The 12644-nt window shown below is 35.0% G+C and overlaps 1 protein-coding gene across 6 annotated transcripts in view; it reads right to left on the bottom strand.

Moving 5' to 3' along the window:
• The window catches only part of dgkh (diacylglycerol kinase, eta), an 86392-nt gene that overhangs the window by 12204 nt on the left and 61544 nt on the right, over positions 1 to 12644 (bottom strand). For all 6 annotated transcript variants that reach the window (XM_059499625.1, XM_059499627.1, XM_059499624.1 and 3 more), the window contains 14 exons: positions 11648 to 11739; positions 11474 to 11573; positions 11087 to 11375; positions 9572 to 9703; positions 7134 to 7268; positions 5958 to 6075; positions 5765 to 5875; positions 5580 to 5676; positions 4408 to 4515; positions 3177 to 3290; positions 2954 to 3088; positions 1455 to 1721; positions 1022 to 1114; positions 453 to 572 (listed from right to left, as the gene is read on the bottom strand). In XM_059499625.1, coding sequence (XP_059355608.1) covers positions 453 to 572; positions 1022 to 1114; positions 1455 to 1721; positions 2954 to 3088; positions 3177 to 3290; positions 4408 to 4515; positions 5580 to 5676; positions 5765 to 5875; positions 5958 to 6075; positions 7134 to 7268; positions 9572 to 9703; positions 11087 to 11375; positions 11474 to 11573; positions 11648 to 11739 — 1911 coding nt within the window. The remainder of the gene's footprint in view (positions 1 to 452; positions 573 to 1021; positions 1115 to 1454; positions 1722 to 2953; positions 3089 to 3176; positions 3291 to 4407; positions 4516 to 5579; positions 5677 to 5764; positions 5876 to 5957; positions 6076 to 7133; positions 7269 to 9571; positions 9704 to 11086; positions 11376 to 11473; positions 11574 to 11647; positions 11740 to 12644) is intronic.

Raw genomic sequence — 12644 nt, 5'->3', positions numbered from 1 at the left:
AACATTTGCTATGTTATCTATGTTCTATTGTGAATAAAATATTGGCTCATGTGATTTGAAAGTCTTTTAGTTTTCATTTTATTAAAATTTAAAAAACGTCCCAACTTTTCCGGAATTCGGGATGTAGTTTAATATAATAACTCTGTCACATATATTTGAACAGTAGTGTATGTATACATATTAGGGTAGCCAACATTGTGGAAATTAGATATTTTTAATAGAAAAAGGGAAAATAAGATATTTGAAAGAACATCAAGTTGGAACAACATTTGACCCCACTGACTTTCACTGTACACATGCTTTTGTGTTTTACATAAAAAAGAAAGTTATCCAGGTTTGTAGTGACATGAGGGTGAATAAATGATGTCTATCAATGAAATTTCTCCTGTAGAGAACAAGCTTCAAGGGAGCTATTCTTTCTGCTTCCCTCGGTTTCTGCGGGATGTGCTCACCTCCTCGTCATTGGGCTGTAAGATGTGGTAGAGCCAGGGGATCTCAGCCAGCTTTCCCAGTTCAAGCTCAACGCTCTGCAGGGCACTGGACAGCAGCTCCTCATGCGGAGGGTCCAGTTGCTACAGAAATAAACTCATGGACTGAGTCAATGAGTCAAAGCCTCAGCTCATTTCCTTTTTTCTTTGCTACTGTATCTGGTGGATTACTATAGCCATACGCAACTGGCATGGTTATTCTGGTGAGGGAAAATTTTATTGCTTGAAAGACTGTTATTATAGTTAATTGTGTTTCATTTAAAGGAGCAGTGTACCCAACAATGAAAATTTGCTGAAAATTCCCTCCATCCAAGTATAAGCTTTGTATTAGATGCTTCTCCTAAAATGCTTTCAACATAGATGTAAAAAACAGATGTAAGACTCCATTTGCTCTGCATCTCATTGCAGTTTAAGAGAAAAAATGTAGATGTTAAAAAGATCTCAAGTGAGTATTCTTCCTTATGGGGACCTATCTCTTTTATGTGTTGGAAAAGGTGAATGAAAATGAGCTTAAAAGCATTAAATCAACTCACCAGTGGCACTCGTCCTACTAGCAGCAACTCGGTCTCATTGTGCAGGGCCTTCACGGTGCTGGCCACCTCAATGGCAGTGTTTCTCGTCAGACTCTGAGGAGAACAGATGAATCAGACGTGACAATTTACTCATATTTGAAGTATGAGGACGACAGAACACAATAGCTGGGTTCCTGAAGTAAACCATTCATTTTCTCAAAGGAGAGAGACACTGGTTTTTAATGACAATGCTAAATGATCTTCATCTTGTGCTCTGAGATTGACTACATGTGCTTTGTAAAATAAAAATCAGAGGAGAACTTTGAACTCTTTCACACCAAACCCAGATTATAATTGTGGGATATGGAGACAAAGGAGTTTTTTGTAATAGTATAGAGGACGAATGATGATAAGTCATTGTTGTGAGCAGTCCTTGAGTGCTGGCCCTGCTCACCTCGGGGAACTTGGGGTGTGTTTTGTTGATGGCGTGCGAGGAGGCGTTGACGGCGTGGGCCAGCTCCTGCTCGAGGAGTTGGTAGTTTTTGGCAGCCTCGCAGATCCTGGTGATGAGATCTTCTGCGGCTCGAGCGCACATCTGGATGAGCGTGGCCTCCTCCTCTGTGGCCAGATCCACAGAGTGCTGAGGATACAGGTGCGGCCTCAGCGGAGGCTTGTCGTATTTCAGTTTATCCTCCCAAGACTTCAGCGTGTTTTCAAATGCCTTTGGTGAAAAACAAATACAAGACTCTTTTAAATGATGCCAAGTTTTACAGCCAGTGTTTAGCAAGGTTACACACATTGACACATATATACCATCTTACTTACTAAGACATATAACAAGATCCTCACCGCAGAACACAAGATCCAGGGGCATGGTTGGATCCAGATCCAACTCCTCCCACCTTTCATATACCTAAACCTACCTGTCTCCATCCCTAAATTCTACAATCTCCACCCCCTAGATGTGGAGCCAACCAAGCCCCGGGATCTTGTGTTCTACAGTGAGGGGCAACTGCATATAACTGGAAGATAAAAAGTGATATTAATACAGTCGGCTTCTACACTGTTATAAAAATCTCATTGATTTACATTATAAACAGAATTTTGTACTCCATTTTGACGATATAAATAACAACATCTGCACCAGATTGTATATTTTGGCTCAGTTTGGGCCTCTGAATATAAATTGAGGTGCTATATCCTCTTTGAGTAAGAGCTCTATGTTCTCACTGTATCATAATATATTATGAACCATAAAAGCCTGATGTATCAGATATGATACTACGCAAACCACATATGCAAACATTACTGTTCAAAAGTTTGGGGTCAATATGATTTTTTTCTATATAAATTAATAATTTTATTCATCAAAGAAACATTACATTGATCAAAAGTGACTATATATATATATATATATATATATATATATATATATATATATATATATATATATATATTAATAAATGCTGTTCTTTTGAAATGTGTATTAATCAAAGATTCAAAAAAAATTAATTACAGCTTTCACAAAAATATTGAACAGCGCGACAATAATACTAAATAATAATACCAAAATATTGCTGTTTTACTGTATATTTGATCAAACTAACACAGTCTTAGGCCCCGTTTTCACAAGTGCGTTTTCGTTTTAAAACATTACTTTTGCTACGGTTAAGCCTATCATTTACACTTCTCCGACATTTTCAATGTTCGAAAAAACGCTGCTGACCCCCTTTTAGTTTGAAAACACTGTTTTAAAACAAAAACGCAGAAGAGTGAGTAGTGAGCAGAAGAGACTTCCTTCAACAACATTAAAAAAACTTAAGAACTTTTGAACATTAGTGTAAATGAAACCATTTTGGGACAAATTATTCATTAATTTGTTCTAATCCCATTTTATGGTAATATTGTGGAAATTAATTCTCAGAATGACGATTGTTCCTCAGAAACACTCACTCGGTCCCTTGTCAGCATCTGAGCCCGGTTCTTGTGCTGAATCTTGATGACTCCAGGAGGCTGGATCCAGGCTTCTCCATCCACCTGGACCGGCACTCCTTCATCTCCCAGGATGGTGATCTTCACCGTGCGACACTGGGAGGGATGAGGTGAGTCACACACTCTATCATCATTAGTCACAGTCTTTACACATCTGTGTCATTCGTGTGTGAGGTGTGTTTACCTGTGCAATACGGTGATGCTGCAGTTTGATCACCCTCGACACAGCCATCTGCATACTACCAAACACAGCCACCACTTCCAAAATTTTATCATCAAACGAAGGGGCACAAAATATCTGCACAAGAAGACAAAAAAACAAAAATAGTAAAAATAGCTCCCCACCACAAGGGGGCTCCTTACAGGCTCACCATCACGATTCACAATTCACAAACAATTTCTCCTAAAAGAAGGCTCTAAGGCTCTTGTACAAATTCTACTACATGCTTTCTGTCATCTGATTGATAGTTTATGTTTTTAGCAAGTAAAATACTAAATCATAAAAATGTTTTTCAGGTCTTGGTACATGGTATAACTTTTTATTATAAGTGATATTTCAAGATGCAAGTTGAATGATGAATCAACTTTACTAGATTATCCACACATCATCTTTAAGAAAAATCATATTAAAATGTGAGCATCAAATATGAAGAATGCTTTTGAAGAATGTTTATTTGTATCACTGTATTGCGCAGCATTATATGGTTTTGCCTCAATAATAAAAACTACAAACTTTGATCATAGAACTGATCATTTAAATATAACCTTAAATATTATTGGGAGATATAGAGTGACAACAGACACTTGAAACAATTTTACAGTATTTAAAAAGTCTGCTATACTGTTACAAAGCTTTCATCAATATGCATTACAAGCTTTCAACATTTAATTTATATATATAACAACATCTGCAAAATGTTTCATATTTTTGTTCAGTTTGGGCATCTGAAAGTTTTTCCTCCTCAAGTGTAAGCTCCATATTCTTCCTACATTATTCTATTCTAGTCATAAAAGCATGATGTAAGCAAACTTTATATAATTTATTTATTTATTTTTAGATTTTCTCTAAAGGCTCAATTAAAGGGTCTATCTTTCAGGCTATTATTTCATATGTCACACTTTACAGAGTTAAACTCTCAGTCCTCGACTGTCCTGTCCCAGATCCCAGGCATCTAAGCGTTCTGCACTCTGCCCTTCTGTAACCAGACCTTGTGTCCGGAGCCAGCTGCACGTTAAACAACACGAGTCAACACAGAGCCTGCTCATCCTCTTAATTAAACAAGTCATCACTTCCTCTCTAAATGGTGTCATATTTCAACTCTTAACTGACGTCTAAGGGCTGAACAGCTCAGAGCCTGGATGGAAATGCTGTTTGATGAGAACAAAGCCCCATGACCTCCAGCAGCATGACTTACGTCATCCTCTTTGGTGCCGCCCCAGAAGTTGGTTCCCCCGGCGTAGCTGGGGATGTTCAGCACAGCGATCCCCTGGAGACTGGGGAGTGGGATGTACTGGCCGTCACACTGCAGAATCAATCACACAGTCATGAGCAGCCCTGAACATGAAACTGGGACAGCGGAAGACGGCCAACACAACCGTTTGACCAACAACTGGTTCAGACATTCAGTTCCAGCAGCTGTTATCATTAAATCAGTTCAATCAAACCATTTCTTAGTTGTTCAGGCTTGGCAACATCAGGCACTTTCCACAAATATTGCAGCAACTAGTGTCTGTTACTTTTTTTTAAGGACAAATCAAGGCACAAGAACAAGTACTATAGCGCAAAAACTACTAGACCAAACTTTCAAGAAGCTTAATTTTAATTATATTTAACTGCAATTTCTAGTCATTACATGTACTGTATAATAATAAAATATCTGTGGGAATGTTTTATTTATTTATGCCAACCTCTAAAATATTCAGTCAAAGTTGTGAGTTTAAAAAAAATTACAAACAACTGGAAATAGGACATTGGCCTTTGAATATGGGACAATGCAGGCGGTTGAGCACCACTGTACTAGATATATAAACTATTATTTAACATAAAAGTATTTTAAAACATTAAATGTCAACCCTATTACTGCACAATTCTCCTCCTGTTAAAAGAAACAATAGAACATTTCATTTACTGTATTGTGACATTTATTATTTACTATCATTTAGATCCATTTTTATACATATTTTTCAACCCTGTTACCAAGTTATTAACAGTTAACAATAGTTAAAACCTATTAATACGCATCTTTTTATTTAAGTCGCATTTATTTAGGACCAAGAAACGAAGAGAAAACATTACCATCTCCAGCCGCGAGAGGGCACTCTATGTTTTCAGTGTAGACTACAGGAGCACTGAGCAGCATAGAGCGCCCTCTCGCGGCTGTAGACGGTAATGTTTTCTCTTGGTTCATTTCTCTCGGTTCATGTCAAATTAATTTTGATAAATAAGTCGCACCTGACTATAAGTCGCAGGACCAGCTAAACTATGAAAAAAAGTGCGACTTATAGTCCGAAAAATACGATATATATATATATATATATATATATATATATATATATATATATAATAAATGGCTTTCATTGGTCTCACCTCCAGCTGAACTTTCTGCTCCAAGTTCTTGTAGGTCCGCTGCAGAAGCTCTTTCGTCCCCAGAACTCCATACCACATCATGTTTTTAGTGCGACTTCTGGACGGTGAAAGAAGAACTAGTCAACCGTTGCGTCCTAGTCAGTGGTGTTTTGCTACAAGCAGTATATGCTGATATCCTGAACTACCTGCATTTCTCCGGGTGCTCCTCTCGCTTGTTGTTGAACTCCAGCGAGATCTTTGCATCCAACCCAATCCCAAAGTAGTTATTCATCACACACTTCTCCAAATAGCCCTCTCTGTGAGAGAAATGACATGTGTTAGTTCTACAAATACACTCAAAATAAACCTAAACAAGAAAAAGGAAACCAAAGCTCTTACAGAAAGTCCAGGTCAGGATCTATGAAGGGTGTTGCACCAAAGGGATCAATGTTGGCAAGCAGCATCTTGCTGATTATGGAGCTTCCAGCTATAGATGCAGCAAGACCTGCCCGCAGTCCTGAAGATTTCACATCAGAAGAACCATCATTAAAACTGATATCCGAATGAAAAGTCTATTATTGATTACTCATCTTGCTGTTTTATCCCTGTTTAACTTTCTTTTTAGCAAAACACAAAAGAAGATGTTTTGCAGAATATGCATGATGAAAGGTGTCAGAGGCTCCAAATTGTCACTTTTTAAGCATCATAAATATTGTGCGGTATATTCCAAGTGTTCTAAGGTCATATGATAGCTGTGTGTCTATTTGCGATTATTATTTGTTATTATTGTCAGCAAATAAAAATCGCAATTTTTGGTCTGTTCCTCACATAAAAGCTTCCAATTTACTTAAGTACAACTTAACATACTTTTAAAAGGAGTACTTATTATGGAAATAAAAACTATTCTTTAAAACAATATACTTAAGTGAGAACTGAATGTTTGGACACTTAACTACATGTAAATTGCAATTAAATGAAAATGTATTTAGTTTAAATTTAAATGAAATGCAGTGAGTGTTTTTTGATCCACTTAAGTAAGACACAAGTACATGGTTATATGTTATTTGCTAATTATTTCTAGTGTTTCTGAAATATTATTGTAATGTACTGCAGAATGTAATTACGGTTTACTAAAACAGAAAATAAATCTCTATAATAATAGACAAGAGACTGTAATTTCGATGTGCTTTTATGATTAGCACTTTTAACTGACATTATTACAAAGTGCACTTTTAAAAGGGTACTTAAGTGTCATAAAAGTGTGCTCTTTTTAAGTACACTTTATTGTGCTTTTTTTCATTCATATGTTATAGTTTATGTACAGTTCTTTTTGTTATACTTAAGATTAGAAGGACACTATTTGAAGCGTACATTCAATACAATACAATACATTTTTCTTTTTAAAAGCAGTCACAGGTGACGCTTCTCTTTCACTATAAGGAAAAGAGCAGCTCAGACATTCTTTCTAACATCTCCTTTTGTGTTCAGTGGAAAAAACGAAAGTCACACAGGTTTGAAACGGCATGAGAGTGAATAAGTGATGACAGAAATGTTTTTGGGTCAGCAGCAGCGTACCGGGACAGATGATGCGTGTGTTGAGGACGGGTAGGTTCTCCTTGCTTGTGGTGAACGGAGTGATGGAAAAAGAGCCACAGGACTGTGTGCTGCGACTCACACGCCTCTCTGGAGGCGAACACGGCGACTTAGCCACTGCCAAAACACAAACACAGAACAAAACATGAGCTCACGTGTACAGCACACTCATTTGTCACAGCAGTAATCTGCCCAAGCGCCTGTTACACAGCACAATCTAATGCTGTTTTGTTTGCGAAATGCTCAGTTTTTCCAGCACGTAAGAGTAACCCATGCATTTTGGTCACTGGCTCTCAACAAGAAGTTAAAAATCTGCTGTAAAAGAGATATTCAGCAGAACGTAACCCACATAAACAAACCAAAACACATCCAGGGCTCTTAACAGCTATGAGAAGGAGAAGCCCCTGAGAGACTGAACCGACTAGAGAGAATAAAGACAGTGTTTCATGCCCCACTGCAAACATGAGCAGACATCAGGCCTCTATGTAAACAGGAAGTGCCACTGTCCAGCAAACAAAGATATGGTCTCTATAGACAGAAATATAGCACAGGGATCCTTTGGGTCACCTACAAATATAATTGCAGCCATAAACACTTACAGTCTGTGAGCCGTAAGGAAATCCCAGACCTTCTGAAGGAGAAAGATTGTGTTATTGCGCAATTTTGCAAAACAAAAGCTTGTCTCCCCATTTAGAGCAGACTGGCTTCATGAGAACAACTATAACTATAAGAGTAAAGGCCTTTTCAGAGATTATTAATAGAAATAAACCAATATAATAATAATAATAGAATTATAATGTATGTTGCTGATTTTTAGACTAAGATAAATGTGTAAAACAACTAAGAGTAATTCTTTATTTATAATAATAATAATAATAATAACAACAATAAAATTAAATAAAATTTTATCCAAAAGCGACATACAGTGCATTCAGGCTATCAATTTTTACCTATCATTATTATTATAATTCATGCATTTTAATTATAAAACCTAATAATAATAATAATAACGTTGCAAAATTTTAAACTAAAAGTAATTGTGGAAGAATAGTAATTCTTATAAAAAATAAACCCAAATAAAAATACTAATATACTAATACTAATCATAATGATGTTGCTGCTTTTTTTAAACTAAGATAAATGTGTAAAACAACTTAGACTAATTATTTATTTAGAATATCAATAATAATGATGATTATGATTTATGTTGCTGCATTTTTATTATAAAAAATATATATATTAATAATTATAATATAATAATTTATCCTAAAATAATAATAATAATATTAATAATAAGAATGATGACAACGATAATTTAAGTTGGTGAAATTGTAAATTAAAAGTAATGGGAGAAACAACTAATATTATTATTTTTTTTATAAAAATAAACCCATATAAAAATAAAAATTATAATAATGATACGAATACTACTAATAATAATGTTACTGATTTTTGTTTTTTAACTAAGACTAATGTGTAAAACAACTAAGAGTCTTTATTTAGAATATTACTACTACTAATAATAATTTATGTTGTCGCATTTTTATTATAACAAAAAATGTAATGATAACAATAATTTAAGTTGGTGATTTTTTTTACTAAAAGTAATGTGTGAAACAACTAATAGTAATTTTTTAAATAAAAATAAACCCTAATATAATAAAAATTTAAGTTTCTAGTCATTCTTTCCATATAAAAAGAATCCCCAAAATAAATAAATAAAAACCAATAATATAATATTAATAATAATAAAAACAGCAACAACAATTTAGCCTGCTGTTAATTTGTTGTAATCAAGTTAGATCAAATTGCAATAATTTACTATAATGAGTTAGTCACTAGAGGGCAGCCCTATCCCTTTCAGCCACGAAAGCGTTCAGATCCTTCAGCTCCAAACCAAGGGCTGAACCACAGTTCATCCTAAATAATGTGCTGTAAGAATGACTGTGTCTCAAATCATCATATGCTGAAAATGCAGAGTTGTATTCAGAATGTAAAACTGACGTACTGGACAATGTCTAGTATGCACTGCATCCTGCCTACAGTTTTTGCATATTAGTAGGCATTTTTCCACCATAGATGATTAGTCACATGATCTCATGATGTTGCACATAAGTCTCGCCCGGTTATCATCTTGTAAATGAATTGGGGGAATTTTATATTTTGCATGAAATGTAGTTTTAAAAATGTAACTTTTGGCAATCCGTTACCGTGCAACTGTAATAAATCTTATGAGTATTTCAAGCTTACAGAAAATGTGCATACTATGCATTCCAGTCTTCGTAAAAAATAGACTTATAAAAAAGCCTTTCATGCACAAACAGCTCCTGTGAGACAAAAAAACATCCTGGCACTTGAATGCAGTCAAATGGAGGATTCAGCAAGAGCACTCTGTGCCTCAAAGGAAGCGGTGAACTCACAGGGCAAGGCTTCCAGTTCTTTAGTGTCCTCGTCCTTCTCGTTGTCTCTGTTTTCCTCCTCGCTGTCCTTCCTGAAGTCTGTGGGAGACTGCAGCTCCTGCTCGTCCGTGTGAGCGTTCTGCTCGTCCACCACTACAGACACAGACACAGACACACCTCTGGACTCATGCACTGGGGTAACGTTTTATTTATATATTAATTTTCAAGTTTTCGATGGAGTTATAAAATGACACTAAATTGTGAGCATTACAATTTTACAAGCATTTACAAGCATTTTTTGTCTGATATCAAGAATTACTCTTACATCATGTCACACTGTCAGCATTGCTAAATTCAGTTTACTTATGTGAATCACTTTTTGTTGCAATTAATCAATTTAAAACTCTTGGATATCCCAATGAGACATTCCTTATTATTATTATTATTATTATTATTATTATTATTATTATTACTTTGTAAAATATGTACTAAAGTAAATTTAGCTGTTTATTACTCTAGATTTTAACACTTGTGCTAGAAAATTAACTAAAAATTTAACAAAACATATTTCTAACATTAAAATGTGCTGTATCTGAAACATTTAAATTAAAGAGAAAATATCTTTTTTATTATTATTTATTTTATTATGTTTATACATTTTGTTTCACTATATATGTACACAAAATTGTATTATATTTATTTGTATCATATTTAGATATTTTAAATTTAAATAAATAAAACGTTATCATATTTATTTTTATTATATAATACTTAGGTAATATTTAACCATATTTTAACATTAAAATGTGCTGCATCTGGAACATTTTACAAACTTCTTTTAAAGAGAAAATATGTAATTACTAATCTTTTAAATATTTTCAATTTAAAGTAAAAAACATGTACACAAAATTGTTTAAATTTAATATTTAAATATTAAACATTAATTATATTATATTTAGAAAATAATTTGCATTTAAATAAACAAAACATTATTATATTTATTTTTACTATATAAAATTGAGGTTATATTTAACCATATGTGTTACATTAAAATGTGCTGCTTTTTTTAAAGAAAAAACATTTAATTGTTAATTTTTTGAGTATTTAGAGTTCTTTTTTTTCTTCTTCACATTTTGGTGTTATTACATATATATATGTACACACAATTCTTACATTAATTTTATTATATTGAAGTTAGATTATATTTAATATTTAACTAAACATCACAATGTAATTGTTTTTTATTATATCATATTTAGATAATATTTTGTATTTATTGCCCAGGCCTAGAAACAAAGTATTACAGAGTATTACTGAAACCTATTGACTTATTGACACGTGTTGATCCTCCATTTAAAAAGATAAAAATCCCTGAAGATCAAGAACTCTCAGGTCTCATGCAGCTAATCCATTTCAATATCATCTGATTAGTCCTTTAAGAGACGCTTATATCCAGAGCCGCTTACTGTAAGCAACAGATCAGTGTTTTTTTTTTCCTATTTAAAAGACAAAGCAGGACATGCTGCAAAATCGTACCTCTCTCCGCCTGCTCGATGATCTTTCTGAGCGCTTTCTTCAGGCTGTTGGCTCTCAGCACCAGCTGCTCGCGGGGTCTGAAGAGCTTATGGGCGAAGCCTTTCTCAGTCTCATTCTCCTTCAGCTCCGTTATGGACTCTTCACTCAGATCCTCCTCTTCCTCCAGCTCCTCCTCCTCCACCTCCTCCTCCACGATGGGTGGCGTGGTGAGGGCTGAGGGCGTCATGGCCTGCGCCTCCAAATTCAGCGTCTGCAGGAGGGAGTCCAGCTTCTCGTTCAGAATGGCACACTACGGACGGAGAACAAAGGAGAGGGGGTTGCATTGATAAACAGGTTTACACCGTATGACTGAAAGAGTCATAATGAGGTGAGGCATCACAGACTCACTTTGAGAGCAAGTGCATCAGCCTCCTCCGTACTGTCACTGCTTCTCTCATAACACTTCCCAACTTTGGCCACAAATTCCTTCACCGTCTCACACAATACCCTGGAGGAGACCAGAGGAAATGCTTTATTGTTGTTTCTGGTGGAATATGCACTGTATGGTGTGAGAGGACTCACTTTGATGAAGATATGACCACTGAGTGCTGATCTGAGTTCAGGATCTTTGTGAGATGAGCAGCCACTGAATCCTCATATACAGAGATCTGTAACTAAAGCCACCCATACACATCAAGCTCCAACTTCATGTAACATTTCCTGGGCATGAAAACTAAATCACTGCACAACATGTTGGTTTATCACTGCACAACCTTAAACGTATGCTAAATAACATTGAGTACATAGTGTATACGTGCATAGTGTGTCATTTGGGACACAGCTATAGTCAAATGTGTTAATCAGAGCTAAATGCATAATCAAATCATCCAAATTATTTAATAAATGAGCAGTAGAGTACACATAATAAGGTGACTATATGCCCTCTTTTTATGTCCTTGCCTGGTCAGGATTTTGTAATATCCTAAAATATGTGGGGATTTTGATTTTATTTTCCTATTGTTTTCATAGCCGCTCAAGGTAATGAATTAAAAGTAGTTTAACCAAAAGCGTGCAGGCATTGTATATAATCGACCAATCATGGCGTGCGAGAAAACAGGATCTACAGAAAACAGTCAAAAGAAAACAGCAAATACAGGTGCTTGTCATATAATTAGAATATGATCAAAAAGTTGATTTATTTCACTAATTCAATTCAAAAATTGGAACTTGTATATTATATTCATTCATAACACACAGACTGATGTTTATTTATTTTAATTTTGATGATTATAACTGACAACTAAGGAAAATCCCAAATTCATTATCTCAGAAAATTAGAATATTGTGAAAAGGTTCAATATTGAAGACACCTGGTGCCACACTCTAATCAGTTATTAACTCAAAACACCTGCAAAGCCTTTAAATCCTAATTTAAATCCTAATTAAATTTCATGCTCTTCCCATCAGTAAAGGCGCTCCTATAATTAGTATTATATCTCCAGCACGTGCGTTCAGATCAGGGTTGCCAGGTTTTCACAACAAAGCCTGCCCAGTTGCTTCTAAAAACTAGTCCAAAACT

This window comes from Carassius carassius, chromosome 19 (assembly GCF_963082965.1).
Source record: "Carassius carassius chromosome 19, fCarCar2.1, whole genome shotgun sequence".
NCBI classification, from domain to species: domain Eukaryota; kingdom Metazoa; phylum Chordata; class Actinopteri; order Cypriniformes; family Cyprinidae; genus Carassius; species Carassius carassius.
The sequence above is the reverse complement of the archived record's forward strand: the minus strand, read 5'-3'. Positions and strand labels throughout refer to the sequence as shown.